The sequence below is a fragment of the Nothoprocta perdicaria genome, unplaced genomic scaffold (assembly GCF_003342845.1).
Source record: "Nothoprocta perdicaria isolate Ctin4 unplaced genomic scaffold, notPer1 scaffold_63, whole genome shotgun sequence".
NCBI classification, from domain to species: domain Eukaryota; kingdom Metazoa; phylum Chordata; class Aves; order Tinamiformes; family Tinamidae; genus Nothoprocta; species Nothoprocta perdicaria.
The window spans coordinates 3284929-3311117 of NW_020455899.1; the positions used below are offsets into that span (position 1 = coordinate 3284929).

At 47.2% G+C, this 26189-nt stretch overlaps 2 protein-coding genes across 2 annotated transcripts; one reads left to right on the forward strand and one right to left on the reverse strand.

Annotated features, from left to right (window-relative positions):
• The first annotated feature begins 287 nt into the window (after positions 1 to 287).
• On the forward strand, positions 288 to 8388 carry CHRNB3 (cholinergic receptor nicotinic beta 3 subunit). Its single transcript, XM_026049943.1, has 6 exons — positions 288 to 305; positions 1558 to 1709; positions 2847 to 2891; positions 5700 to 5809; positions 5947 to 6829; positions 8176 to 8388. The coding sequence occupies exons 3-6, from the start codon at positions 2865 to 2867 to the stop codon at positions 8308 to 8310; spliced, it is 1155 nt and encodes a 384-aa protein (XP_025905728.1). The 5' UTR covers positions 288 to 305; positions 1558 to 1709; positions 2847 to 2864; the 3' UTR covers positions 8311 to 8388.
• Positions 8389 to 13548: 5160 nt separating this feature from the next.
• CHRNA6 (cholinergic receptor nicotinic alpha 6 subunit) lies at positions 13549 to 22621 on the reverse strand. The gene is made up of 6 exons (XM_026049941.1): positions 22504 to 22621; positions 20116 to 20255; positions 18944 to 18988; positions 17517 to 17626; positions 16421 to 17402; positions 13549 to 13863 (listed from the first exon to the last, which is right to left on the reverse strand). Exons 1-6 carry the CDS (start codon positions 22580 to 22582, stop codon positions 13741 to 13743), a joined length of 1479 nt encoding a protein of 492 aa, XP_025905726.1. The 5' UTR covers positions 22583 to 22621; the 3' UTR covers positions 13549 to 13740.
• Positions 22622 to 26189: the final 3568 nt, after the last annotated feature.

Consider the following 26189-nt stretch of genomic DNA (forward strand, 5'->3'; position numbering starts at 1 on the left):
CACAGCCGGAGGAGACGGGCAAGCTTTGAGGCGCATCATCCTTCTCCAGGACCTGCAGCCCGGTTATTTATTCCTCCCTCGACCGCAACTTTTCCTGCCCGATTCGCGACGCCTCTCGCTGCCGCGCGCGACCGACCTCGCTCCCGCTGCCGCCGCGGCTCCGGCCGCCGGTGCCACGAGCTCCAACCATCCCCGCGACGGTGCCACCATCCCGCGTGCGAGCAGGGACCCTGGGAGCCCAGGAGGAGCCGCCGCGCTGCCCATGCTCGCGCTGTCCCTCCTCGCGCTGTGCCTGAGCCGCGCGGGTAAGTGGCGCTTCTTCTCCCTCCGGCCCGGGATGCTCAATGCCTGTGTTTTCTTCTCCTGACACCCAGCAAAAGGGTGTTTTTTCCCCTAGTTTTGTACTGCAAAAGTGTTTTTTTCTGCTAGTTCCCCCTGCAAAAGAGGTTTTTTCTCTAGTTTCGTACTGCAGCCACAGCCGACTGGGCAGTGGGGTTTTACTAATAGCGGTCGCGGGATGGAAGTTAAAGCAAAACGCCAGGGGTTTGGTCCACCCTTTAAATCATCGTTTGTGTTCAGCTCCGGGAGGTGTCAGGAAAACGCTGCTCCCGGGCAAGCTGGCAGGCAGCTCGAAAACTTCTGCTCTTAGTGTATGAGATAGGGATGTGTCTGACCTGCAGCTCGTCTCTCTGCTTCTCTTTTTCTCCCCCAAAGCAATGCTGTCTTGTTTATCACTGCTTTTTTCTATCCTCATCCTCAGATGGGGCTTGTTCAAAGCAGCTTTCAGGCTATTTTTCCCCCTTGATATATCCTCCTCCTCCTTAAATCTACCCCGCTATTCATACTTTAAACCTCCCCTGTGCAAGTAGTACGGAGGCTGTGTTATACAAGCACCGACCTTACTGCTCCTGCTTTTCCTTTCTGCGGGATTTCTCTCCTCCAGTGTCTCTTTTCTCCCCGCTTTCTGCCGTGGCTCCTCCAGCAGCAGCAAAGCAGCACGTCTGGCTCGTGGTTCAGCCTCGTTTTGCTGCGAGGCAGCTTGTGGGATGTGATGTTTTGTGTTTGCATGTGCGTGTGCAAGGATTTTTATTGAAATAAAGCTGTGAAACAGAGTTGTGGCCACACAAGTGTTTTGGGGACTGTGTTTTCTATTTGTTCCTCTTTTTTAAAATTAGTTCCTTTTTTTTTTTTTTTTAATTATTATAATTATTTTTTTCTCCATTCAGTGGCATTCTAGTCAAATTTTCTGTGCTGCGTGACGGTACACAGCTAAGGGCATCCTAAGGGGTGCATGGAAGGGCTCGGGAGCCCTTTCCTAAGGGTCCCTGGGGAGACGGGTCCTCAGAGCCGCACGGAGCCCGGCCCTTCCCCGTGGCCCCATCTCTCCTCCACACGCTGCAGGTGCCTGCAGGAACAGATGCGTGTCGCAGGGTGGTCTTTATGGGGCGGGTTTGCCCACGGGCGCGTTTCTCTCACATGGCTGCCCCACAACGTCTCCCCTCTGGGTCACGCCACGTCCCAGCTCCGCTCTCCGCTGCTCCCCATGGTCTCTTGCAGGTGCAGGCTCCTTCGGCTCCATCGCCGACAACGAGGACGCGCTCCTGAAGCACTTGTTCCAGGGCTATCAGAAATGGGTCCGCCCGGTGGAAAACTCCAACGACACCATCAAGGTCCTCTTTGGGCTGAAGATCTCGCAGCTGGTGGATGTGGTAAGTGTTATGTCAGGCGTGGTAGAACATCCTGTCCTTTACGGACAGACTTGTTTCCTTCTGGGAAGGTCAGGTTGTTTGCTTTTGCCTCCAAAGACAAGAAGTGCAAGGTGGTGGTTGGGCCACAACGTGATGAGCATGAGGCAGTGGTGCTGGTGGTGCAGGTGGGGATGCTGGTGATGATGGTGCAGTAGTGATGGTAGTTGTGGTGATGGTGATGGGCGTGATGGTGGTTGTTGGTGGTGATGGTGGTGGTGGTAGTGGTGATGATGGTCTTGGTGTTGTTGGTGTGATGGTGGCGATGGTGGTGATGTTGCTCTTGGTGCTGTTGATGGTGGTGGTGGTGGTAACTGTGATGGTGGTGGATGTAGTGATGGCAATGGTGGTGGTCATGGTGCTGCTGTTGGTGGTGCTGGTGGTAGTGGTGGTGGTGATGATAGTAGTGCTGGTGGTGTTGGTCGTGGTGATGGTGCTGGTGGTGGTGTGACCTCCTGCCCCATTTCCAGCACTGTTCTCAGTGGATAAGGCCTCGTTGCACCAGGTGTTAATCAGCTCCTCCATGTCAGACAGTCACTGGCAGTTGAGGAGCAGCCACCATGGGACAGGGGAGCGGAAGGATGGAGCTGGTTGTTTCAGTTCAACCAAGGTTTCACACAGGCCAAAGGCAGCCGATATCTGCCACCCAGAGAAGATAATGGAGAAAATCCTTTTATTTACTTCTTTTTATGTATCCTTCCCAACACTTGTAAAATTTCCATTCCCTTTCCCCTCCATCGCTGCCACACACGGGCACGTCTGTGTGGGGCGGCCAGGCGCAGATGCCTGCAGGACGGTGCAGCCCCTGGGCTGAGGAAGGGACACGTTGGGTCTGTGCTGCAGGCCCACGCTCAGGGTGACGTTTTTCTTGCATTTCCCCAAACCTGGCCCGTCTGGGTGGCGGGGGGCACTGTGGTGTCTCATGAGCTATAGCTCCCATGGTCGGTCACACTCTGGGCTCTTCTCCCTATGGGCACCTCTGCTCCGAGGATGCTCCGTCAGGAAAGCAGCATCCCATGGGGAAGCCGGGCACCGGGAGCAGAGGGTGTCATCCTGGCAGCTATTCCAGCATTTCAGTCCTCTCCCCTCCTGTCGCCCTAGGATGAGAAGAACCAGCTGATGACGACCAACGTGTGGCTGAAGCAGGTGAGCGGGACCCTCGTCTCCCTCGGCCTCCGTGGGGCCTGGAGGGCCGCCCCTTCCAGAGTGGAAGGAAGGAGAATTCCTTGTTTTTCTGAAGAAATGACAGCTGCATTTTGGGATGCCCCATCTCCCGATCCCGCAGTGTCCCCGGAGACTATCCTGTCTCACACTGAGAGGTCACCCAAGGCCTGTCTCGCTCTCCATAGCAGACACTGAGGCTGGTGTAACTAAAGAGACCGACAAGGCCAGCTTGTTGCCCTTGAAATCAACATCCGTGGGATTTCTGCAAGTTATTCCCTCTCCCTGATAGGTTTGTGTCTGGGGGTGACGCAAATCCCTGCAAACGGAGGAAAGTCGAACAGTTAGGTCTCCTTTCTTTGCTCCTGGAGAACACTGTGCTGGGTTTAGATTACGGTGCATTGGCTTATTGACCTTGTGACAATTATTTTAAGTCTCTCCGGCATGCGAATATCTATAAATGCATCAGCTGATACTTGGCAGAGGGCATAAAACCCAAGCCTTGCTTGAAATGATACCGTGGGAAGCGATTCCCAGAGGTCACTGAGCTGGTGGAGCTTCTGGCCTTAGTTTGGCATCTGTAGGCCTGCAGTGGGTCAGGGCACCTCATCATCATATGGGCAGAGATGCCCCTTGGAGAAGGACAAGTGCCCCTTGCTACAGGGAGCAGAGGAATCCCCCTTTTGTGAGGAAATTTCAGGAAAGTTCCTGCCAACCTGAGCCTCGAGAACCTGCCCCAAAGCCACTTTCTCCATCCCTCTGCCCCTTCATGTGGAGGGACCTACCTGGGGGACTGCGCTGAGGACTAAGCCACTTCTCCAGAGGCCTTTGGAAAAAGCTGCTCCGAGTTTAGCCATGAATTTCTCCTCCCAGGGGGAAATTAGGGCAGAGATTTTTCATGCAAAGCGCTGGGCTGAAATCTCACTACCCTTGATGGTCTGAGAACAGCACGGCCCAAGCAAAATGCAAATAAAATCAATGCAGGAAACGAATGAGACACAGACGCTGATTTTCACACAGGTAGGTCCTCCCAGGAGGTCAGGATGAGCCTTAGATACCCCTGGTCTGACCCAAGTGTCCTGCTTTGGGAATGTGTGTGCTCCTCCAGGCTTCTGCAAGTGTGAACCAGTCCCACATGCAACCCAACGCTCAAGAGTTTATAATCAAGTGTTAGGTAATAGCTGGGGAGAGGTGTCTAAAATTAAGCAGGATTAAAAGTTTTTTTTCTTTCTTTCTTTAGGTAGAGAAAATTGAAGAATATCAAACACACACACATATATATATATATATGGGGATCAGGAATTAGGCAGAGCTGGAGGTTGGGACGAGCCGCGTGAGGACGCGGAGAGGGAAGGGAGAAGAGGTCCCTGCACTCGCGCGGTGCAGGTCCCACCAGCGCGGAGCCCGCGGGGAGATTCCCGTTTTCCACCGCGCGTCTCCAAAGCCCCCACGCTGTCTATTTTTGTCTCTGGTAAGGAGACACGCAAGCGCCCGCCGCGCAGACACCAAGAGCACTTTGTCTGCGGCAGAAATCGATGCCGGCTGGTGATGGGGAGCGAGGAGGGCAGCAGAGGCAGCAGGAAACCCAAGCCGAGGGAGCAGAACACCCAACCCGAGCAGCTCCAGGGCCACGTGGGCCAGCCCTGGTCTCAGGAGGCCTCCACTACCCCTCTGCCCATGGCCTCGGGCCCCTTCTCCTTCCCAAGGAGGAAGGGGTTGTGTCTCTGTGTCTCTGCTGAGGCTCTGTGAAGGACTGCAGTAGCACACGTGGGTAGGGATGGCTGTGAGAAGGATGCTGAATCAAAGAAAATAGGCAGTTTTTTGAAACTAGGAGAGTTTATTGCTTTTGGGTTCATCCTCAGACAGTGAGGAAACCGCGCAGAGATGCTGAGGCCCCTACATCCCCAGGGAGCTCCTGGTACTGGAGCCTAATGGAAAGTATCTCCTCTCTGGATACTAGAATGGATGACAGTCCGCGGCTCCTGTTTCCCCTCACTGCCAATCCTTGGGGCAATGGGAAGCCCCAACTATAATGGTCAAGGATCAGAGAGCTGCTGTTCCTTGGAAATCTGCAGGTGCCTGGAGCCGCTTGGCTAGAGAAAATTTTCTTGAAGCCCTGCATGATGAAAATGGCCAGGGCTCCCTTTCTGTGTTTATTTATTGATTTATATTTGGAATGTCACAACTTCAGAGTTGCCACCAAATGCTTTGAGACAGTATAATTAATTATATTATTACTTTTCCTGCAATAGTGTGCAGGCACCTATACTGGGAGAATAATATTTCGGTTTGGAAGAGCAGTGCACGCACACTGGCAGGTGTCAGTCCTGTGCACGGGATCAGACCATCTTCAAGTCTTCACTGAAAAGCGATTAAGGGCCAACCTCCCTTGTCCCTTGGGCAAAATTAGCCATGACATTTGACTTTCCTGTGGGTTGGTGCCAACTGAAAATGCCGTAGGGTGTTTTCCCAGGTTGCAACAAGGTTCCTTACCCATGTGATATGGCTCCCTCCTCCTGGACTGCCCTCCAAGACGAGGTGGGTCAGGCAGGGTTGTAGGTGCAGTGAGAAGTGGTGCTTCCCAATAGAATCCTGAGGTTGCCTGGAATGGGGTGGGATGACAGGGCCCAGCTGTGCCTGTAGTGCCTGTTGGGATGAACAGCCCCCGGCTGTGCCCACAGGGCATTCCTTCTGCAGCAGGAATGTCCTGCCCACGGTACCGCATCCCCCGGGACGCTTGCGCGAGGATGAGCATTGTGTCCCAGCGTGCAGAGCACTGCTGCCTCGTTGCAGGAATGGATCGACCACAAGCTCTCCTGGAATCCGGAGGAGTACGGCGGCATCACTGCCATCCGAGTGCCCTCCGAGTCCCTCTGGCTCCCTGACATTGTCTTGTTTGAAAAGTGAGTAGCAGGGCTATGTGCCCAGGGCCTTGGCCTGGGATGAGCTTGGCCAACACATGCCAGGAGCATCAGGGCCACGTGGATTTGGGATGAGCATGATTCCAAACCCGGCAGTGTTTCTCCCTTCCGCCTCTCAGTGCCGATGGACGCTTCGAGGGCTCCCTGATGACCAAGGTCATAGTGAAGCACAACGGGGCGGTGACGTGGACGCCGCCGGCCAGCTACAAGAGCTCCTGCACCATGGACGTCACCTACTTCCCCTTCGACAGGCAGAACTGCTCCATGAAGTTCGGGTCATGGACCTACGACGGCAGCATGGTGGACTTGGTTCTGGTGGATGAGAATGTGGACAGGAAAGACTTCTTTGATAACGGAGAGTGGGAGATCTTAAACGCCAAAGGCATGAAAGGCAACAGGAAGGATGGCCTGTACTCCTACCCGTTTGTCACCTACTCCTTTGTTTTGAGGCGCCTTCCACTGTTTTACACCCTTTTCTTAATAATTCCCTGCCTGGGGTTGTCCTTTCTGACTGTCCTGGTGTTCTACCTGCCTTCCGATGAAGGAGAGAAGCTCTCACTGTCCACATCAGTTCTCGTCTCCCTCACTGTGTTCCTGCTAGTCATCGAGGAAATAATCCCTTCTTCCTCCAAAGTCATCCCCCTGATCGGCGAGTATTTGCTGTTCATCATGATATTTGTGACGCTCTCCATCATCGTGACCGTCTTCGTCATCAACGTCCACCACCGCTCCTCCGCCACTTACCACCCCATGGCTCCCTGGGTGAAGAGACTCTTCCTGCAGAAGCTTCCGCGGCTGCTCTGCATGAAGGGACACGTGGATCGCTACTCCTTCTCAGAAGCTGAGGAAGAGGGAAGCGCCTTGAAATCGAAGCTTCCAGGGAAGCAGAAACACAAGCAGGCAAAAGATGGGGAGAGAGTTGTTATTGCCTTTCTGGAAAAGGCGGCTGACTCCATCCGGTACATCTCCAGGCACGTTAAAAAGGAGCATTTCATCAGACAGGTGGGTGAAGGGAGGCAAGAAGAGATCGCAGCTTCCCTGACAGTGTCAGTTTCTTAATTTTGTGGGTCTTTTTCTCCTTTTCTACATGGCTTTCTGTTTACCTTTTCCTCCTGCCCTCTTCTAGGACCTGTCCTGGAGACTTTCCTCACTCGGTAGATGACCTGGTTTCAAGGAAAGCACATTGTTCCAAGGGTAACTCTATTGCCCTGAGCCCCTGGTCCTCACTCATAAGAAGCCTATCCCAGGGGAATTCCCATTTTGAGAATTCCCATATTCCCATGTTACTTGGGAATACCTGATGCGTGGGAGCAGGCACCGATGTGGGAGATCTCTGAGCTCCCAAACTCTGCCTTTCTCAACACCCCTCGGCAGCTCTACAGACATGCCCAGGCCTTGGCCTTGGCCTCCTAGCTCTTCTGCACATTGTGATTGCACCGTTTAGAGCAGGGATCTTCTTGATTTACACTATTCTCAGCTTACATCGCTCCCCGGATGTCACCTTTCTCCTCCTCCCAGCAATTTACCTTGCTATCAAAATACTAAAATTGTAAAAGTTACCCCAGCCTCAATACATATAAATGCTGTATTCCATGCAAGGGCAAGACGCCAGGGAGGAATGAACACAACAGAGGATGGAAAGAGAAGAAGCGTTGCTAGCAGCCTCCTTGCGAAACCCTGGGCTCCGGCCAAAATGTGCTGAGGGCTTTCAGGGATGAGCAGTAAATTGAAGAGCAGCAGAGAAGCGTTTGAGCATACAGTGCCCATGCCTGAAGGCTTCTCTTTGAAGCTTTGAAACCATTCAAAAAGAAGTCCTCTGAATTACGTTTATAAATAGCTTGACATATAAATAGCATGATCAGGGTTGGGGCAAAGCAAAACCCCCTCGTGAACCCATACGAGCTGAGCCAGAAGAGCACTTAAGGAAAAGAAGGGAATGGGACCCCTTGTGCTGGAGGCAATGTCTGTGCTAAGTGGCTTTGCTAGAGCCAAGGACCAGCCCTCAAAGGGAAATGCAGTTCTTCTAAAAGAAGCACAAATCACTATAAAGACATCTTGAAGCTCCAGTCTATAAATTTTTACATGTGTGCTTAGCTAAAAGCTTTTGTGGGGGCTGAAAGAAGTCTCTGATTATCACATACTTAAACCTATGGGAGTGCTTTGATGCTTGAGGGATGGCAGCTATTGCTGCTGAAACAGAACTATTCTTTGTGCAATGTTGATTTCAAGCTACAATTCACTACGTGCTTCTATTTTCTTTAAATAATATTTTTACAAATGAAGTGTATGTAAAAATCTTCAACGCACCACACTCATTAATGTCTTTGTTTTCTCTCTCTCCTTCCCAGGTGGTCCAAGACTGGAAATTCGTAGCTCAGGTCCTGGATCGGATTTTCCTGTGGTTGTTTCTGGTAGTGTCAGTGACAGGCTCAGTTCTCATCTTCACCCCAGCGTTACAGATGTGGCTGAACAGCAGTTTGTAGAAAAGGCTCCCCAATTAGCAAACAGCAAGCGCAGTGCCACGGGATGTGGGAGCGTTGGGGCTTGGAGTATTTTATTTTACAGGATGGGAAGTAACAGCAAGACTGAGTGAAGGTGGTGACAGCAGCAATGGGCACTGTGCTTTTGCCTTCATGCAACTCTACCAGTTACACACTCGACCGAGATCAGAGATGGACTTGGAGGCATCCGAGTACTGGAGAGAACTGGGGTGCCCAACCAGGTTTTAAGTATTACTTCTAGTAGCCAGGGAATATTACAGCATGAGCCAGGACTACTAATTTGGAAGGAAAATAGTACTTTTGGTGCTTTGAATATGTTTAAACGTCAAATCCTTCGGTTAAAATGCTATGTTGAAATAGACCGTAGAAGAAGCACTGAATCAATACTCCGTTTAGCTATCTACATGTTCAAGTAAAAAACACAAAGGCTCTACAGATTGCTGTGAGCATGTGTCAGAAATGGCCATTGCCCATGCGTTAGAAAAAGCACAATTACCTTTAGATGGGGTGCTGAAACCTTAACTCTGTGGTCTCAGCTGTGTTCAGCATTGGTTGTGCGCTGAGAGGACTTGCAGCTCTCCTGCTTCCAGCCTTTCTGATGTGCACACGCTGTCCCTCTTCTGCTATCCACCAAAAGGCTGAATGAGTTTGGGTTTTCCCCGTGCTCCACGTTTAGAAATGGTGATTTCTGCACCTGCCCTTTCACAAGGATGGAATTGGGAGCAGAATTGAAGCCTGTTGGCATGTCCCATGGGAGCTTGTGGCCACAGTGGTCCTGGAGGCAACCATGACCTTCCCCAATGGTCCACTGGGGAATGGAAAGGAGCCATGGAGATCCCTCTTGGTAATTGAAGCTTGTGGTTGGTGCAGAAGTGGAGTTCCTCCTAGAACTGGCTACCATAAAGCTGCCTCTTTGAGGGTTGTTCAAGTTTCCCTGCCGATTTGGAATTTCATTCTTTTGCTTCATTTAGATGGGATCCTTCTGCTTTGTTAGGAACATTGCCTAAAATTGCAAATATGTCCTGGCAAAAAAGGTACAGATGATCTTGCCACTACCATCACTGGGGTGAAGCCACACTCGCATAGAATCCTTTAGAGAATCCCACGTAGACAATTCCTGTGCTTTCAAGCCTAATGAGGGCTTGAATAAACGTCCAATTTCCAAGAATATCAGTGTGAGTCTAGCATAGGTCTCTAGCTAACCTTGAAACTCTCTCCCTAGGGGTAGAAATGAGAAGATATTAAAAATACATGAACATAATAGTGTGCTTGGATTATGTGTGCTCACCAGACCTCTCTGAGTTAAGATCATCCCCGGTGTTGTTTTGTCACTGCAGAAAATTTTGTTTACTTTGCTTGCATTATTAGTAAAACTGTATTTAGTAAATGATTCCAAAGGGCAAAGAATGTCCATCTATTACTTCTGTTTCTTTGTTTGGCCAGAGTAAATCTTAGCCCATTTAAAAAGCCTTGCATCAAATCTGTTTGAATAGAGAGTTTTGCATGTTCCTGGAAATTCCTCATTACATTTTACATCTGTGCGGGGAGGTGGAGGGGTAGAGCATTCAGAGCTGGTTATTAATCTCAAAAATGTGTAACAGGCGACTAACATATAAAGATATTTTCCTGTAAACACTGCTATCTCTATAAAAATCCTACATATTGCCCCAATTTTGAGCTGCTGGCATCTCTTTTCTCTCATAGATATGGGTGATGTTGAGCTGCTCCTTCTGCAGCTGGGCAAGGTCCCAGGCCTCACGTCCTCAAGGTGTGAGATAAGCCAGTGCTTGACACAGGCCGGGCTTTTGGCCTCTGGCCTTTCTCTCCCGGCCTTTAGGTTTCCTATAGCCACAGCCTCATCGCTTGCCATTTCCTCATGCTGATTGTTTCCAGGCTTCCATGAATCCCTGGTCACTGCTCTGGAGACACCTAAGGGCAATGAAAAACATGCCTTTTTCACGTGGGTGCTTCGATGCCTGCCCAGATGTGGCCCTGCCGCAGCTCACCCTGAGGTGAGATGCTCACCGTGCCCTCACTCCCCATCCATCCATCTGCTTTCGCAAAGCTGGCAGCAGTGTAACCACATGGAACGCTCCAGCTGCCTCTCTAGCACAGCTGAAAAGAGCAGAGGGTCCAAAAGCCACCAAGGGGAGGAAAAAATGGGAATTATAGAATCATTATGGTTGCAAAGGACCTTCAACATTACCAAGCCCAACCGTAAACCCATCGCTACCATGACTGCTAAACCATGTCTCTAAGTGCCTCATCTATGGTACATCAGCAGCAGGGAAACACAGAGCAAGATTTGGTAAAGCTTTTTTCTTAGGATACCAGCTAGAGAAGTCTAGCCATCCCAAAATTGTGTTTGAGGTCCTCAGGAAACACAGAGGGATGAGCAATGGATGTCGTCTATCTGGACTTCAGCAAGGCTTTTGACACTGTACCTCACAGCATCCTCCTGGGCAAGCTGTGGAAGTGTAAGATAGATGAGTGGAGGGTGAGGTGGACTGAGAACTGGCTGCACGGTGGAGAACTGCTCAGAGGGTGGTGATCAGTGGCACGGAGTCCAGTTGGAGGCCTGTAGTTAGCGGTGTCCCCCAGGGGTCAGTCCTCTGTCTGGTCCTGGTCAACTTATTCATTAACGACCTGGATGAAGGGATGGAGTGCTCCCTCAGCAAGTTTGCTGATGATAGCAGACTGGGAGGAGTAGCTGATAGCCCTGAGGGCTGTGCTGCCATCCAGAGGGACCTGGACAGACTGGAGGACTGGGCGGCGAGAAACCTCATGAGGTTCAACAGGGGCAAGTGCAGGGTCCTGCACTTGGGGAGGAATAACCCTGGACACCAGTACAGATTAGGGGTGGACCTGCTGGAGAGCAGTCCCGCAGAGAGGGACCTGGGTGTCATGGTGGACGACAAGTTGACCATGAGGCAGCAGTGTGCCCTGGTGGCCAAGAGGCCAACGGGATCCAGGGATGCATTAAGAAGAGCGTCTCCAGCAGGTCGAGGGAAGTGATCGTCCCCCTCTACTCAGCCCTGGTGAGGCCACATCTGGAGACTGTGTCCAGTTCTGGGCTCCCCAGTACAAGAGGGATGTGGAGCTGCTGGAGAGAGTCCAGCGCAGGGCTACGAGGATGATCAGGGGCCTGGAACATCTGCCCTGTGAGCAAAGGCTGAGAGAGCTGGGCCTGTTCAGCCTGGAGAAGAGGAGGCTGAGGGGGGACCTGATCAGCGTGTATAAATACCTCAAGGGAGGCAGTGAGGAGGAGGGGGCGGCCTCTTTTCAGTGGTGGACAGCAACAGGACTAGAGGAAATGGCCACAAGCTGAGGCACCAAAAGTTCCACAGGAACTTAAGGAAAAATTCCTTAACAATGAGGGTGCCAGAGCCCTGGCACAGGCTGCCCAGGGAGGTTGTGGAGTCTCCTTCTCCGGAGATCTCCCAAACCCTGGGATGCAGCCCTGTGCCCTGTGCTCTGGATGACCGTGTGTGTGCAGGGGGGTTCAACTGGATGACCTCTGGAGGTCCCTTCCAACCTTAAGGGTTCTATCGTTCTATGACTGGTATATGTATGGCATAGATGATGTACAATGGGCATGCTGAGGCACGAAGGGATGGGATGGGCTTACTGGGCACCTCCTAACATGATAGATAGATAGATAGATAGATAGATAGATAGATAAACCGTCATGTTTTGTTAAAGACCCATACATTTTGTTAAAGATGCCCTCCTGGCTGCGGGACAGCAGCTATGATGCCTAAGGCACCAGTGCAGCACACTGTCAGCCAGGATACTTCTCATTGGCTCCTGTGGTCATAGATTGCTTCAGCAGATGCAGGATGACAGATGCCTTTCCTGTAGGAACGAAGCTTTCAGGCTCAGAAAGCACCTCTCCTCTTCAAATTTCCCCTTTTTTCCCTTCCCTCTTTGCTGTTTTAACAGCCAGCACAGCAAGGATCTCTTGATATCATCTCCACATATATCATACAGTTGTGGGCTTTGGAAACAAATACAAATTCTTCAAGCAACTGTGTCAAAGAAGTGGTATTTAATTAACAGGCCGGCAGAATGAGCTGTGTTTGTTCATACATTTGTCTGTTAGTCACTCCACAGCCATGCAGCTTTCAGGTAGACTGCAGAAAATACAGTTTTTTTGCAATAAAACAGACTTTCTACTGTATTGCACTTACATTGTAGAGTTAAGGGGCCTCCTATAATGGCAGTGGTGAGGGGAGTGTTTTTTACTCTTGAAGCCTCTGGCTTTAACAGGAATTCTGCATTTCAGTGAAGATCCCTTTTGGGCAAAACAGTGAGGAATCTAAACAGATGTGATCCCTGAGGGTATGACTGTCCATAGTACAGAAACCATATCAGGTCCATGACTAAAACTGCTCAGGATTAATGCACTGGGTCACTGCAACACGACAGTGTGGACAGGAGCTGGGCCAGTAAGAGACACGTGTGTCCTGCTCACCATATCCAGGAGCAAAGGGACCCTTGGGCACCTGCAAAGGTGACAGAAGCCATTCCAAATTACAGACATTTCAAGTCTTTTCTGTTTTTCTATCAACTTACTCCTCCGTGATGTCTCTGGATGGTAGCAGCAAAGCTACGTGCAGTACAGACTCTCAGGCATCTCTCCCTTGAAGCATGAGCTGGTGCTCAGGGCCTCAAGTACAGATGTAAGGGAGTGCAGTGTCCATCTGGGATGCTCATTTGGGCACGTGCATTGCTGCAGCAGGGGAGACCTCATTTCAAATTATATCCAAGACATCACAGGATCAAAGGATCGGTTTGGTTTTATTTGGATTGCTGCTTTTTCCTTCATATGATCACAATAAAGAGCATTTGTCCTGCCAGTAAGACCTCAGTTCCTCACCCAAATGCCATACTGCAGAGTGGGTATTATACAAGTACAGAGTCAGAGAGGAAAGGAAGTTCAATTAAAAGAATTAAAGGAAGTTAAATTAACCTAAAGATCTGGAAGAGTATGACCAGTACAAAACAAAATGAAGCCAGGTAGAATTATCTCTGGGCAAGACACTCCAAAGTGCCTGAACTGCCCTAAAACTCCTCTGATCTCAGGGAAAGGGAAAAAATTATTAAGTTTTGCTAGTGGTCCCCTTGGTCTTATTATTGATGGAAAGTCCTCATCACCTCATTGATGGAAAGGCAGATAAACACTATCAAATTCCAGCAGTTGTGCCTTAAAAATACCACAAGCTCATCTCCAGTTTTAAGCCTTCTTCCTATGATACTTTGTGGTTTTTTGCCTTTCATTCCTTTTTCTCTTTCCCTTTGTGGGCAGGTGTTGAGGAGGAGCTGAGACAAAGGTGGTGTAAGAGGAGAGAAATGTAGGAAATGGCACTAAATTACTAAGCAAATAAACCAAAATGGGTACAGAGCCATGGATTATTTATCTGCTATTAGTGGTTGGAGAAAGAGTCCTGCAGTCCCAAACACACAGAGGATTATGAATACCCAGAGAAATACTCTGTCTATCACCATAGCTACATATTTCCAATCATCTTCAACCTGCAAGAGAAAGAAAAAAAAAAGATTAAGTAAATGTAATACATGTGTAATGCAGTTATGGCAGCAATGCCCCTTACTCTTTTGAACAGTATCAAGAAGGACACACACAGGTGAGAATGTGGTGCTTATATTTGCTGTTGTTTTCAAGTCTTGCTGGAAGGAATGATTTTCAAACAGTAGGTTTGATTATAACATTAGATACAGGCCCTTTTCTGTGCTCTTCCTGAACTATCTGCCACTCATATAATATCCACTCCTATAATATCTAGCGCTTGCTAAATAACCTCTCCTAAGAATTTTTTTTTCCAATTTTTCCTAGTATTTTTTCCTAGTATTTTCCTAAGCTGTTTTCCCACCTTCTGTTTGTTCCCTGCCAAGAGGTTGCCACTGTGCTTTTGGGGAGAGAAAATGTGGCAAGAATCCATCTGCTGTAAACGTTGCCACCGTTTCAAAGAGCTGTTATCCATGCAGTGCTAGTGCATGGGATTGCCCAGATGGTTTTGCATATCTGTCTGAAGCATGAAGCAGTCTGTAGAAGAGTTTCCTCAATGCTTGCCTGAGAGCAAATCCCATTTTTTCTCCCTCCTTTAAAGAGAGGGACAGTTTACAGATGAGAAGACCTGCTTCCCTCCTCTAATATGCCCTGGCAAGTAAGAGACAGAGCTGCTGATGCACATGGCATACTGCAAACACGACTTCACATGGTGGGAGGGCTCTTCAAAACGCACATCAGCAAAACTGGCACTGGAGGAGGCATCACGAGCTGTATAACCAAAGTGGCAGCTTCCCAGCTCTGCTTCGTGCACAACTGCTGCCTCGCTGGTGCACATCCGAGGAGCCAGATGTGGTACATGGAGCAGCAGTGAGACAGCAGAAATGCAGAAATGCAGAAATCTGAAATGTTGGGGTAGAGCACCAGGGCACAGGCTCCCCATATTTCCCATCTCCTCTGTGCTGAGTAATTCCTGATGTCTGTTCTGGGTTTGGCACAATTGCCAGTGTATCCTGTGTATCCCAGTCACCATCCCCCTACCAAATCCCTGGGTTCAAAGTTAATTTCTAGGTACAGTATGAGAAGTTTTCACTGCATTAAAAAAAAAGAAAAAAATAACTAAGTTATTTTAGGGTGACATAAAATCTCCCTGGGTTTCTCCTGATCTCAACAAATTATTCTGATAACACCCATGTTTTCCTCACAAAATATTTGCATTTTTTCAATGTGAAAATGACAGTATTGCACTTTGAAATGGATTTTACCTTCATATGGCAACTAACAATTCAACTCCGAAAGGAGACTCTTCATGACTGGCCAAGGTAAATGCTTTGTTAGGTTTGAAACTCTTTCAAAAAACATCTCAGTGTGTCTGACACCCAATTTTTACTCTTTGTGAGGCATGGGTGGTCCAGCTGCCTTTTCTGAAGCTGCTGCTGTTAGTTGCATGTGTTTATACCCGGGGACCTGGCTACTGAGTTCTTAAAATACTGACAAGCTTCATTTTCTGTAACAGTAATCCTTGTTAGGATGAAATATTTACAACTTCATACTACTATTTACTACTTCATGAGTCCAAATGCCAGAACTCTTTTTTAAACTCCTTCTCTTTTTCTTCAGCCTACCTTTATTTATTGGTTTTCTGTTTTTATTCAGCTGTCTTCCCCCTATAGTCACTTTTTCTGAGTATGGATGTCATGGCTGAAAGTAATACATTGCTGAGGCTGCAGTTTTAATCAAATCAGTGTAAAAAAATCAAAATGGACCAGGTTGAAACAAAGTAGAGACAATGGCATCCTGAAAGGATATCTTCACCAATTTTTTCACTGTCTGAGCACTGTTTTCCTCCAGATAAATCACGGAGCATCTAGGCAAACTCTGCTTATGAACAAGCAAACCTGCTTCCTCAAACTCTATGCCTGACCTGGAAGCCCCTCTGATGTGACTCTGTTGATGAGGACAACTTGTCCTCAGACCTGTGGGAGCTGGTGGGGGGGGCACACTACCTTTTTAATACAGAAAAGCACCTTGCTTGGCAAGCAGCACCGTTGGCATCAAGGTGTCATCACTTACCGGGGCTGAGCAGTCGGCAGGCAGCAGAAGGGTCCCTTTTGAGGAACCAAAGATGCAGGGTTGAAAGAGGCCTTGAAAAGTGTCACCTAGTCTGTCTCTTGTAGGGGTAGGATTAGCTCTGCCAGAGCCTTTGCTGAGCAATGCTCATAGACCTCAAACCTCCTGGCCTGCACTGGGAGAGATGCTCTACTCCCCTAGAAGGGTTGTCCTCATGCCTCATCTAAAACTCACCTGATGATTAAATCATCTCCTGGGAAGATATGAAGAACAGATGAACTTACTGTTCATATCCCACAAAAGATGATTTATCTTCTCCCTTTCTGTCAGAAACTTTGATAGGTCTCATATTCCTCATTCCCAACTTTTTCCAGTTCCTTTGGGCTGCTCTCCTAAGCCATGTTTTTTTTCAGTCCTCACTTGCTGTCCTCTTGTTTGTGGCCATGTAGCTTTGCGGTATTTTTGTATAGCCCCATTGAGCGCCTACCCCCTTACCTCTTTGGTTTCATTCTGAGACCTCATGTTCTCTGCGATGAACTGAACGCTGCTAATGACATCTCTCACTTCTGGGGAGTAGTCCACCTGCTCTGCCATCCATTTCAGTGAGTGGTGGCTCCTGCTTTTGGTGGAAGTGACTTCAGCTGCTCTATCACAGTGACAGCATCGCTGCTCCTTCTGTAATTTGGCATCCCTGTGCTCGCTGTGCTTTGACTTGCCTGATTTGCTGGTTGATCCTTTCTTGGTCTTTTTGGAAGTGTGTTTTTTCTGCTGTTCCAGAGGTCTCTGCATAAGCAGGACTTTTGGGAGCAGGGTAAGGAAGATGGTTTTTACCCATTTGGGCATTGTGTAAGTGGTTGGGGTTCTGTAATGTATATTGAGGACAAACACAGTGATGACAATCGACAAGGTCACAAATATCATGGTGAAGAGCAAATATTCACCTACGAGAGGAATTACTAAAGAAGTAGATGGGATTGTTTCCGTGATCACCAGTAAAAACACTGTCAAAGAAAGGAGCACAGAGATGCAAAGAGTCACTTTCTCACCACAGTCAGATGGCAGGTAAAAAACTAACACAGTCAGGAATGAGATGAAGAGACAGGGAATGATTAGATTTATGGTGTAAAACATCGGCAGCCTTCGAATATAAAAGGAATATGTTATGTCTGTGTAGATCTCTTCACAGCAGTTATATTTGATGTCGTGCTTGTATCCAGAAGCATCAACTATCTCCCATTCACTATTTTCCCAAAAGTCATTCATATCTACTTTGGAACCAATGATCAGGAGATCAATTTTGGCTTTGTCATAGGTCCATGAACCAAATTTCAGAGAACAGTTCTGATGATCAAACGGGAAAAAGGTGATATCCATAGGACAGGAGCTTTTGAAAATAGCTGGTGGGGTCCAGGTGATCATTCCATCATAGCGAAGGAGTGCTTTGGTCTTGCCTTCAACTTGAAAATCTCCCACAGCACTGGAAAGAAGAATGAGGCAAAGAAAGGCAAGTTACCTTAAACGTAAACCAACATCTTCCATGGACAATGCACAAGGAAATGTTCAAGAAAAAGGGACAAAGGGAAAATCATACTTGTTGTACAACACAATATCCGGCTTCCAGATTTTATCTGCTGGTACCCGAACAAATTCAATGCCATCATATTCTGTGGGATTCCATCGCAATTTGTAGTCATTCCAAATCTGAAAGTAGAATGAAGTGGGACTAGAAACATAATGTAATCGGCAAATACCTCAAGCATGGCTGGGTAGTGACAGGCTATAACAGAGACTAATCACAGCATATGAAGAAGAGGATAGTAGGGCAGCAGAGAAATGGACATTCTGGATATTCTGGAGAAATGGACGTAGTAGGGCATTGGAGAAATGCCAGAGATGCGTGAGTTCTGTTCACATTGATTTGCTGTCTTCTCTTCTGTGGTAAGCTAGGAAAATGATAGCTGAGATGATAAACTCTCCTTGACCTGCTGCAGAAGTGCAGGCCCGGCTCTATGCAAGACTAGTTGCCCCTTTACGCAAACACAGGGAACACAGGCCTTACTGCTGATATCCGAGCAGATCCGCACAAAAATCATGGAAGATGACTTGTTTCTCTCAGCAGTTTTGGTGCTCTAAGGCTCTTTGTCAATATATGACGGACAAAACTACTGAGAGAAAAGAAGGCATATTCTTTTTGCTAATAAGTACTAATTGCTAATAAATGTTTTGACTGGAAGCATCAATTCCAGAAGACATGGAATCACTGAGCTGTATATCTCATCCATCCACAATAGGCACACTTCGCTAAGTGTAATTCATTGGGTAAACAAATGATAATTGGGGAATTAGGGAATGGAACATCTCTCGTACGAGGAGAGGCTGAGTGAGCTGGGCCTGTTTTCACTGGAGAAGAGACGGCTCAGAGGGGATCTGATTAATACGTGTAAGTTCAGGAAGGGAGAATGCAGGGAGGAAGGGGACAAGCTGTTCTCACTGGTGGCCAGCGATAGGACGAGGGGTAATGGCCATAAGCTGGAGCACAAGAAGTTCCGTGTCCAGGTGAGGAGCAACTTCTTCACTGTGAGGGTGACAGAGCAGTGGAACTGGCTGCCCAGGGAGGTTGTGGAGTCTCCTACTCTGGAGGTCTTCAAAACCCGCCTGGATGCCACCCTGTGCCACATGCTCTAGGTGTGCCTGCTGGAGCAGGAAGGTTGGACTAGATGATCTGTAGAGGTCCCTTCCAACCTTAAATATTCTGTGAATCTGTGATTCTGTGATAATGGAGCTGAGAATGTACTGCATGGGAGAGATGGGCTGCACTTTCTTACTCCTCAGCAATAAGTTCATATAATGACTTTTTGAAAAGGAGCTTTCATTAACAGAGATTCTTCTTCTTATATGTATTTTTAAAATCCTTGTTGCTAAACAAGCATTTCTTCTCTGGATGTAATTTTCAAGGTTTCATGTAACCCACATGTCGTTTTATCTATGCAAAATGCATAAGACATTCAAGTCACTTACATGTCTCAGCCACAAATTGGTTTCCATAATCTGATTGACTTCATCCTAGAAGCAAAAACAGGCATTCACATCTTCATAAATGACAGTGTTTGGTGCACAGATAAGGGGAAAACTGACTTCCACACTATCATAAATGAGCTTTTTCTGGTCTGTGAGTCTCAGGTAAATAAATGATTATCAGTTATTTTTAGGGTGCTTGTGAAAGATAACTTGGCAAAGCAAAGCCATTTCCAGAAGACTCACATTTTCTGCATAGCAGGTCCACAGATTTTTTAGGGACTGTGACCCACAAATATCTGACAAACGATGAGTATGCCAGGGGTCTGAATGCATGAAGACAAAGAATTATGATTTGTCTGACCAGTGCAAGCAGAACAAGATTCTTCTTGCACCTGTATGTTTTGTCAAATTCTGTTTCTAAAATGTCATGCTTATTTAATATAATACTGGTTGGACTTCAGGGAAATGGGAGCCATACTGCAATATTCTTGCATTTCTATGCAAGCCTCTAGAGTAGATACACTGAACCAGCACTGAAGTGGGTGGCTGCAGCTCTGACATCTTTTTCTTGCAGCCAGCAATGAATCAGAAAGGTGATACTTAATGCACAGAAATAACTGATCAGTTCTGTCCTAATGAGCTTTCAGCAAAAAAGGTATTTGCAAATAATCAGATTGCATATATTTATGAAGTCAGGTTGGTATTCACAGTATATGTGAAAATGTTTCACTTCAGAAAATCCAGCTGGTTTATTTATCACTTTTTTTTTTCCCCAAGACAGTTGCAGGGACTGTTACACAGGACAGAATTAAATTCCAGAAATTTGATGTAATATGATAATAAGATACTTACGTACTGAAATCCAAGCCCTGTTTCACCCATAATTTACCTTCACAGAGTAAGCTTTAACCTGGTGCAGCCAGACCAGGATTTGCTTATTCCACAGTCCTTCTACACTATCCCAGCAGGTTTCCCAGTTTACAAAACCCATTCTTGTACAGCAACATCCTACAACACACAGTAGTTATTCACAGTTTGATATCTAAAAACACCACCTCACAGAATGCCATACAGGTGCAATCACCACAAATACATTTGCTATTTTAGCATTTGGTGTGTGTTTTCACTCTTCCCACCCTCCTACATCAGCAGCCTCCTGTAGTGAGTCTTACCACATTTGTAAGCTGGGTAATGGCCACTTCAAAATGCACTGTGACGGGATCAGACACGTTTTCCACTGGTCTGATGAACTGGTTGTAGTGGGAGAAGAGTTTATGAAACAGTCGTTCTTCTGATTCACAGGCTGTGACATCTGTGTTGATAAAAATAAACATGCGGAACTACTTTAGAGGTAAGGAAGAAGGAAAAAGGAGTCTGGGTAAGAATATCTCTTGCCTCTCCTGAGGACTCAGCTCACTTATCCCTTTATCCTCAAAGCTGAAGGATTCCACAGCTGTTTCCACAGCTGGATGTGGTTCATTATCCTCCATTTGTTATCTTTATAATAGATCAAAGCAGAACAAGGTCTAGTGACTAGGAGCTGAGGCTAAGTAAATTCTGAGCAGAAGCAAGGCATGTATTTTCAGCAAAAAGAATAGAAGGAGCGCTTATCTGGAAATGAACTCACCTTTGGGTGCTTGCATTTTAAAACTGAATGTCTGTGAAAAACATAACTTTCTTACTTGGAAATTGAAAGCTTGAGGCTGCAATTAGTGGGCCTAAATCTACAGCAGAAAGTCTTATTAGGTTGTTATAATGATTCCTCCTAGGCTTAAAAACTATGGCTACATAGTTCAGGTTTGCCATTTCAGGTCTTTAGGGCAATTTCTGCTCAGAAGGATTCTTGTTTGTCAAACTCTAAGGAAAAGAAGCAGAAATGATACAAATCCTTATTAAATAGCATTCATTTCCAACATGAAAGCTGTTTTTAGGGAATAAGCAGGTCATAGCTGTTACCTCGCAATGAGTACAGGACAGGCTGCTTGGCTCAGCAGGCATAAACTGTATGACAGGCACTAAGCTGCAGACTCCAGGGGAATGCTCCGAATCCATTACATACAGACCACATCTGAAATAGTTGTTTTAGGAGTGCTAGTGGATCGAAATTTTCATTTTGAAAGGAAAGACTAGATCATGTAGACTGTAGTTGCATAAGCTTGGAAAAATATCTTTTTAGGTGACTTGGCTATTTCAAACCACCTCTATAATTCAGTACAAAATACTTAATAGGGAAAAGATTTAGAACTTGCTGCTCACGTTGAACAGAGCTATCTTGTCAAACCTGTGTGATGAAGCAGAGGACATTACTGATGTGAGGGTGGAAAAAATAATGTTTCAGATACCTCATCACTCTGTTTAGCATTAATCCCAAGCAACATGAGAATACTTCAGGAAGTCAATCACAGTTGGCCTTGATGTCAGCAAAATCCTTAAACACAGACCAAGTTTGTGTTAGAGTGTTTGCTCATATGGAACAAGATGTGTTTTTGCATTTAGCATTTCCTCTAGTGTGTAGTGTCCTGTGACTGAACAGATGTCCTATAGGAAGACACTTATTCTCAGCACAAGGCCCTGATCTCACGCATGGGGCATCCTCTCTCCTGAAAAAATGACATTTCTGTCTTTAAGGTGATACAGAGCACACTCCAATTCCAGGAATTATCACAATTAAAAACTGAAATGTTGTTATTGTTGACTTTCATTTATGGGAAATAAATTCCAGTAGACTTTCCATGACTTGATGATTTGTTTCATCCCTTTAGCAACACCTAGAGAAGATACATCGCTGTCTGTAGAGCATGGATGCCTGTACATTGTCTTTTGTGCCATTCAAAAAGGATACGTAGCTTCCTTTTCAGACTTCCCTATCACCAACCTGTGACTTCAGTATCACTGTGATTAGAAGAAATCTTTTGGGGGGAACATGGGGTTCACTACCCCATGTGAGCCAGTGAGTCTAAAGTCAGGTTTCATTTGAAATGTTCCTTTTGGCTTTTCAATGTTTTAAACGCCTAATTCTCCACAAAGAAAACCACAATAATTCATAAATGTGAGTAATTCATAAATGTCATCAGCAGAGGTGAGATTTGCAAACAAGTTATAGTGGCTAAAAAGCTGAAATCTTGTTCCTAATTAGTGAGTCCTGTATCAGGAACCACTCTTGCGCATTTAGCAATAAATCACAAACAACAGTGAACAAAATATATTGTATTCTGAATATGCTGAATATTCTGAAAGCATGAGTAAGGAAAAGACACATTTTTAGCTTGCACTATTTAAGGAACAGCAAAATTCAAGCACGTAGCAATATTAGTAGAGCTCCTATTTTGTTTTACATTCTGTGCTAGAAGCAGTCTTTCAAATGATTATCAGAACAAAATAAAAGAGGTTTTATTAATGTAGCAAAATTGTTGCATTAGCTCCCTTAAAATACTGCTAAAACATTAGATTTCAAGGTAGAAATAGCCATTAAAAAGTTTACATTGAATTCACTCCAGGAAAGCAGAAGCACAGACCAACACTAGAAGGTATTTCAGAGCTGAGTATCAAAGACAGCCTACCTTTAATCAAGAATACGAACACAAATGCCCACGCACGGAAAGCAGGGTAACTCCGACACAGCCACCTCTCGGGATGCATTGCCAGGAGCAGAACAGACCTTTCTTTGGAGGAGACAGGCTTGAGAAAGCCCAGAGCGGGCGGCAAGAAGACACGGGAGCCCCTCGCGTTGCAAGCGCGTGGCCCCACGATCTCCGCTCTGCATTTGCAGCAAACTCTGCAGGCTGCTGAGCACGGCAAAGCTCCGCGGAGTTGCTCCCGCTAGGCGAGGAGAGAAGGGAGCCGGGCAGCGTCCGATCAGGTGACTTTTCACATCTCCAGCCACCCGCGCCCTCATCCCTGGGGGAACGCGGGAGAGAGGGAAAAGGAGCGGCAGGAATGTGCACTCGTGCAGCGGGGAGGCAGCTCCCCAGCCCTCCTCTTGCTTTCCAAAGAGCAGGCAGCACAAAGCAGCTGCTGTGGCTGCTGCTTGGCGTGATTCCTTGGCAGGTGCCACCTGAGGGACTCTATCAGAACGTGTGGGAGGAAACAACGTCACTTTCTTGGCAGGGGACCAGTTTTGCTGCAGGAAAAATGGATGCTAAGTGGTTTTAACACCTCTACCAGAGACCGAGCCTGGAAATAAAGAGCATCATGTGCTAAAGTTGCTTGGCAGTTTTCTTGATGGAAAACTCTAAGGCAAACAGACTTATTATTACCATCTGTGATGGTGATGTCACAGAAACAGCAAACAAATGCACTAAGATAGAGCATTACACTCGGCCACAGAAGTTACAAAAACCCTACCCTATAAAGATAAATTTGTGTTTGTTCCCCAAACATTCTGCATGGGCTTCCTTGCAACAGGAAAGCCCCAAAAGAAACTGCAAGCAACGGCTGAGAATGTGTGTGCCCTGTTTAACTAGGGAGGGGTGGATGGTGCCAAAGGTGACCTGGTGCCTTCCAGCCCCTCTGAAAGCAGCTCCACGGGGGAATCTCCTTTATGTGTGCTCAGCCCAGCATGAACAAGTCAGAGCGACTGGGTGGATGATTTGATCAAAACAGAAATTCTGCTGATTTCCAGGCAGTAACACTGTGAAAGTGTGGAGAGAAAGGAAGAGCTATAAAAAGTATGAGGATGCCCTTCACACTGCAGAGTGAAGAAGCAAGGTCTTTTGGGATGAGAAAGTGGTTTCTCTTCTACACAAGTTGCTAAAATCTGATCAGTGTGTATAAATACCTTAAGGGAGGCAGTAAGGAGGATGGGGTGACCTCTTTTCAGTGGTGGCCACTGGCAGAGCTAGAGGAAACGGCCATAAATTGAAGCACCAAAAGTTCCACAGGAACTTAAGGAAAAATTCCTCAACAGTGAGGGTGCCCGAGCCCTGGCACAGGCTGCCCATGGAGGCTGTGGAGTCTCCTTCTCTGGAGATCTTCCCAACCGCCTGGATGCCGCCCTGTGCCCCGTGCTCTGGGTGTCCCTGCTGGAGCAGAGGGTTGGACTAGATGAGCTCTAGGGGTCCTTTCTCGCTCAGCCATTCTGGGATTCTGTGACTCTATGAAACAGGAATAGGAGGGAAGGAGTCTGCATTGTAGAAAGAAACAGAAATTATTTGTCTGCAAAGACACAATATTCAAAGCAGATGAAGCTACCTGGGGCCTGACCAGGAGAAGGCAATGCTGACCACAGCCTGTCTGCTGCAAAGGTCTGGAGGGAGAGATGTCCCTTTGCTGTGCTCCTGTCAAGGGCAACCCCTGCATTTGCTCGTTGTGGCAGTGCTGGGATCACAGAATCACAGAGTGGTTGAGGTTGGAAGGGACCTCTGGAGCTCATCCAGTCCAGCCCCCTGCTCCAGCAGGGACACCCAGAGCACGGGGCACAGGGCGGCATCCAGGCGGGTTGGGAAGATCTCCAGAGAAGGAGACTCCACAGCCTCCCTGGGCAGCCTGTGCCAGGGCTCGGGCACCCTCACAGGGAAGAAGTTCCTCCTCACATGGAGCTGGGACTGTGAAGAAGATGCCAGGGATCCCAGGCAGGATGGAAGGCAGGTGGCCGGTGAGGATGCCACATGGCTCCTGGGAACCGTCCCCTCAGTTGGAGCTCCCTGCCTGAACAGTTTCTTTCCATTGAAAGCATCAGTCTATTTATCTTGCTTTACTGATGGTTTTACAACTGCGGTCTGTCTGGGCCTTAATGAAGTTAAAAAGAGGAAAAGATGAAGACAGAAAAGTCACAAATAGGGAATCAGTTTCTCAGAGTGGGAGGCGCTATGATTTATATACCACAACATTGTTCCAACACCCCACGCCAATCCCCGGTGCTCTAGGATGTCAGTGCCTGCTCCTTTGCACTGGCTTCCTTTTCCTCTCCCTTTTATTCACCTTGCACCTGTCCTGCTTCCAAAGAACCTTCTCTCCAACCTGCTCCCCTCTTCCCAATCTTTTGTCTTCTGCCTTTCTTTTACACTCTCTCAATTTCACTTTTTCTTTACTCCTTAATTCTTTTGTCCTCTCTTTTCTATCTGTCCATATTCATGAGTTTTCTTTTCTAGTGAAGAAAATATCAGGGCAGAAAGAGGTGATGAGAAAGACAGGGGAGGGAGAAAAGAGTGGTAAATTTTCTATGCCTTCTGGTTTTGCTCCTTTCCCCTTTCTTAGTCTCTTCTTTCCCATTTTATACTTGCTGCAATATCCTTATTTCCAGTCATCCCTCCTTTTCCCTTTTTTTTCCCCTTGACATCCGACATCATGCAGGATGTTGCTCTAGGCCACCCCTTCTTCTCCTCCTCAATTCATCCCATATGATGTTATTCTGATGGATAACAGAGACCTCTCCTCCTCCACTTGCCAAGGCTTAGCCTCTTGTCCTTGGAAAGAACAGCACAGAGCACAAGGGCACATCTGCTCCCCCAGGGCACCCTCGCAGCCTCTGCTGTGTGTACACGTGTGCATATTCCCCCCTCTCCTACAGCTCTGGGCATCACAGCAGCATTATTAGTTCTCTGGTAGCTTTAGCCACCGGTCAGTGGCTTCTGGTGTGCAGCAGGTGCGGACTGTGAGCGACTTTGTATGAGGATGGAGCTTAGGGGGCATTGCCTGCTACAGGATCTAGGGCATTTTTTGGGTTACTTTTGTTATTTTAAATGACGGGTGGGAAGAGGCCGTGCAGCGAACACTGACCAGGGTATTCCTCACAGAGCACAAAGCTTTTTTTCTGACTTCACCAGTTTGCTGTGTGATACAGGCCTTCCTGCCTCATGTGTTTTAAAGGTGTTGGACTCTGTCAGCCTCCTTCATTTCCCTGGCTATAATGTCAGATATTACACCGAATAGAAGAGTATATTAATGGGGAGGCCTGCTCCCAGAGTGCTGCCTGCTAAGGAGCTGCAGGACCCAGAACACAAACAAAGACAAGAATCTTTTTTAAGCCAAAGTATCAGTCATGGCAGCATTTCCAGGACACCTTCCACTGCACATGTGGAATATAATAGCACTGATTAGTAGCATTTTATATAGACTGATGAAACCTGATTCATTTCAAGGAATTAAAGCCAAAAGCCCCCATCCTTGTTTGGCTTTTGAGCATTCTCAGAATTTAAAAAAAAAACAACTCAGAATGTGTTTTGTTTTCAGAATATTTTTGCATTTAAGAAATATAAATATCTTCCTCTGGTTCAAATATACTTTAACATGAGAGTTTTGGATGTTT

What these genes read in the sequence shown, in the direction of transcription:
- CHRNA6 (XM_026049941.1), bottom strand. Translation starts at nt 22,582, where the DNA reads ATGCATCCCGAGAGGTGGCTGTGTCGGAGTTACCCTGCTTTCCGTGCG. An exon ending in CCAATTTGTGGCTGAGACAT is followed by an intron (nt 17,627 to 18,943) that starts GTAAGTGACTTG and finishes TTCTACTTTCAG; the next exon opens with ATTTGGAATGACTACAAATT. An exon ending in GATATTGTGTTGTACAACAA is followed by an intron (nt 17,403 to 17,516) that starts GTATGATTTTCC and finishes TCTTCTTTCCAG; the next exon opens with TGCTGTGGGAGATTTTCAAG.
- CHRNB3 (XM_026049943.1), top strand. Translation starts at nt 2,865, where the DNA reads ATGACGACCAACGTGTGGCTGAAGCAG. An exon ending in GACATTGTCTTGTTTGAAAA is followed by an intron (nt 5,810 to 5,946) that starts GTGAGTAGCAGG and finishes TCCGCCTCTCAG; the next exon opens with TGCCGATGGACGCTTCGAGG. An exon ending in AGGAGCATTTCATCAGACAG is followed by an intron (nt 6,830 to 8,175) that starts GTGGGTGAAGGG and finishes TCTCCTTCCCAG; the next exon opens with GTGGTCCAAGACTGGAAATT.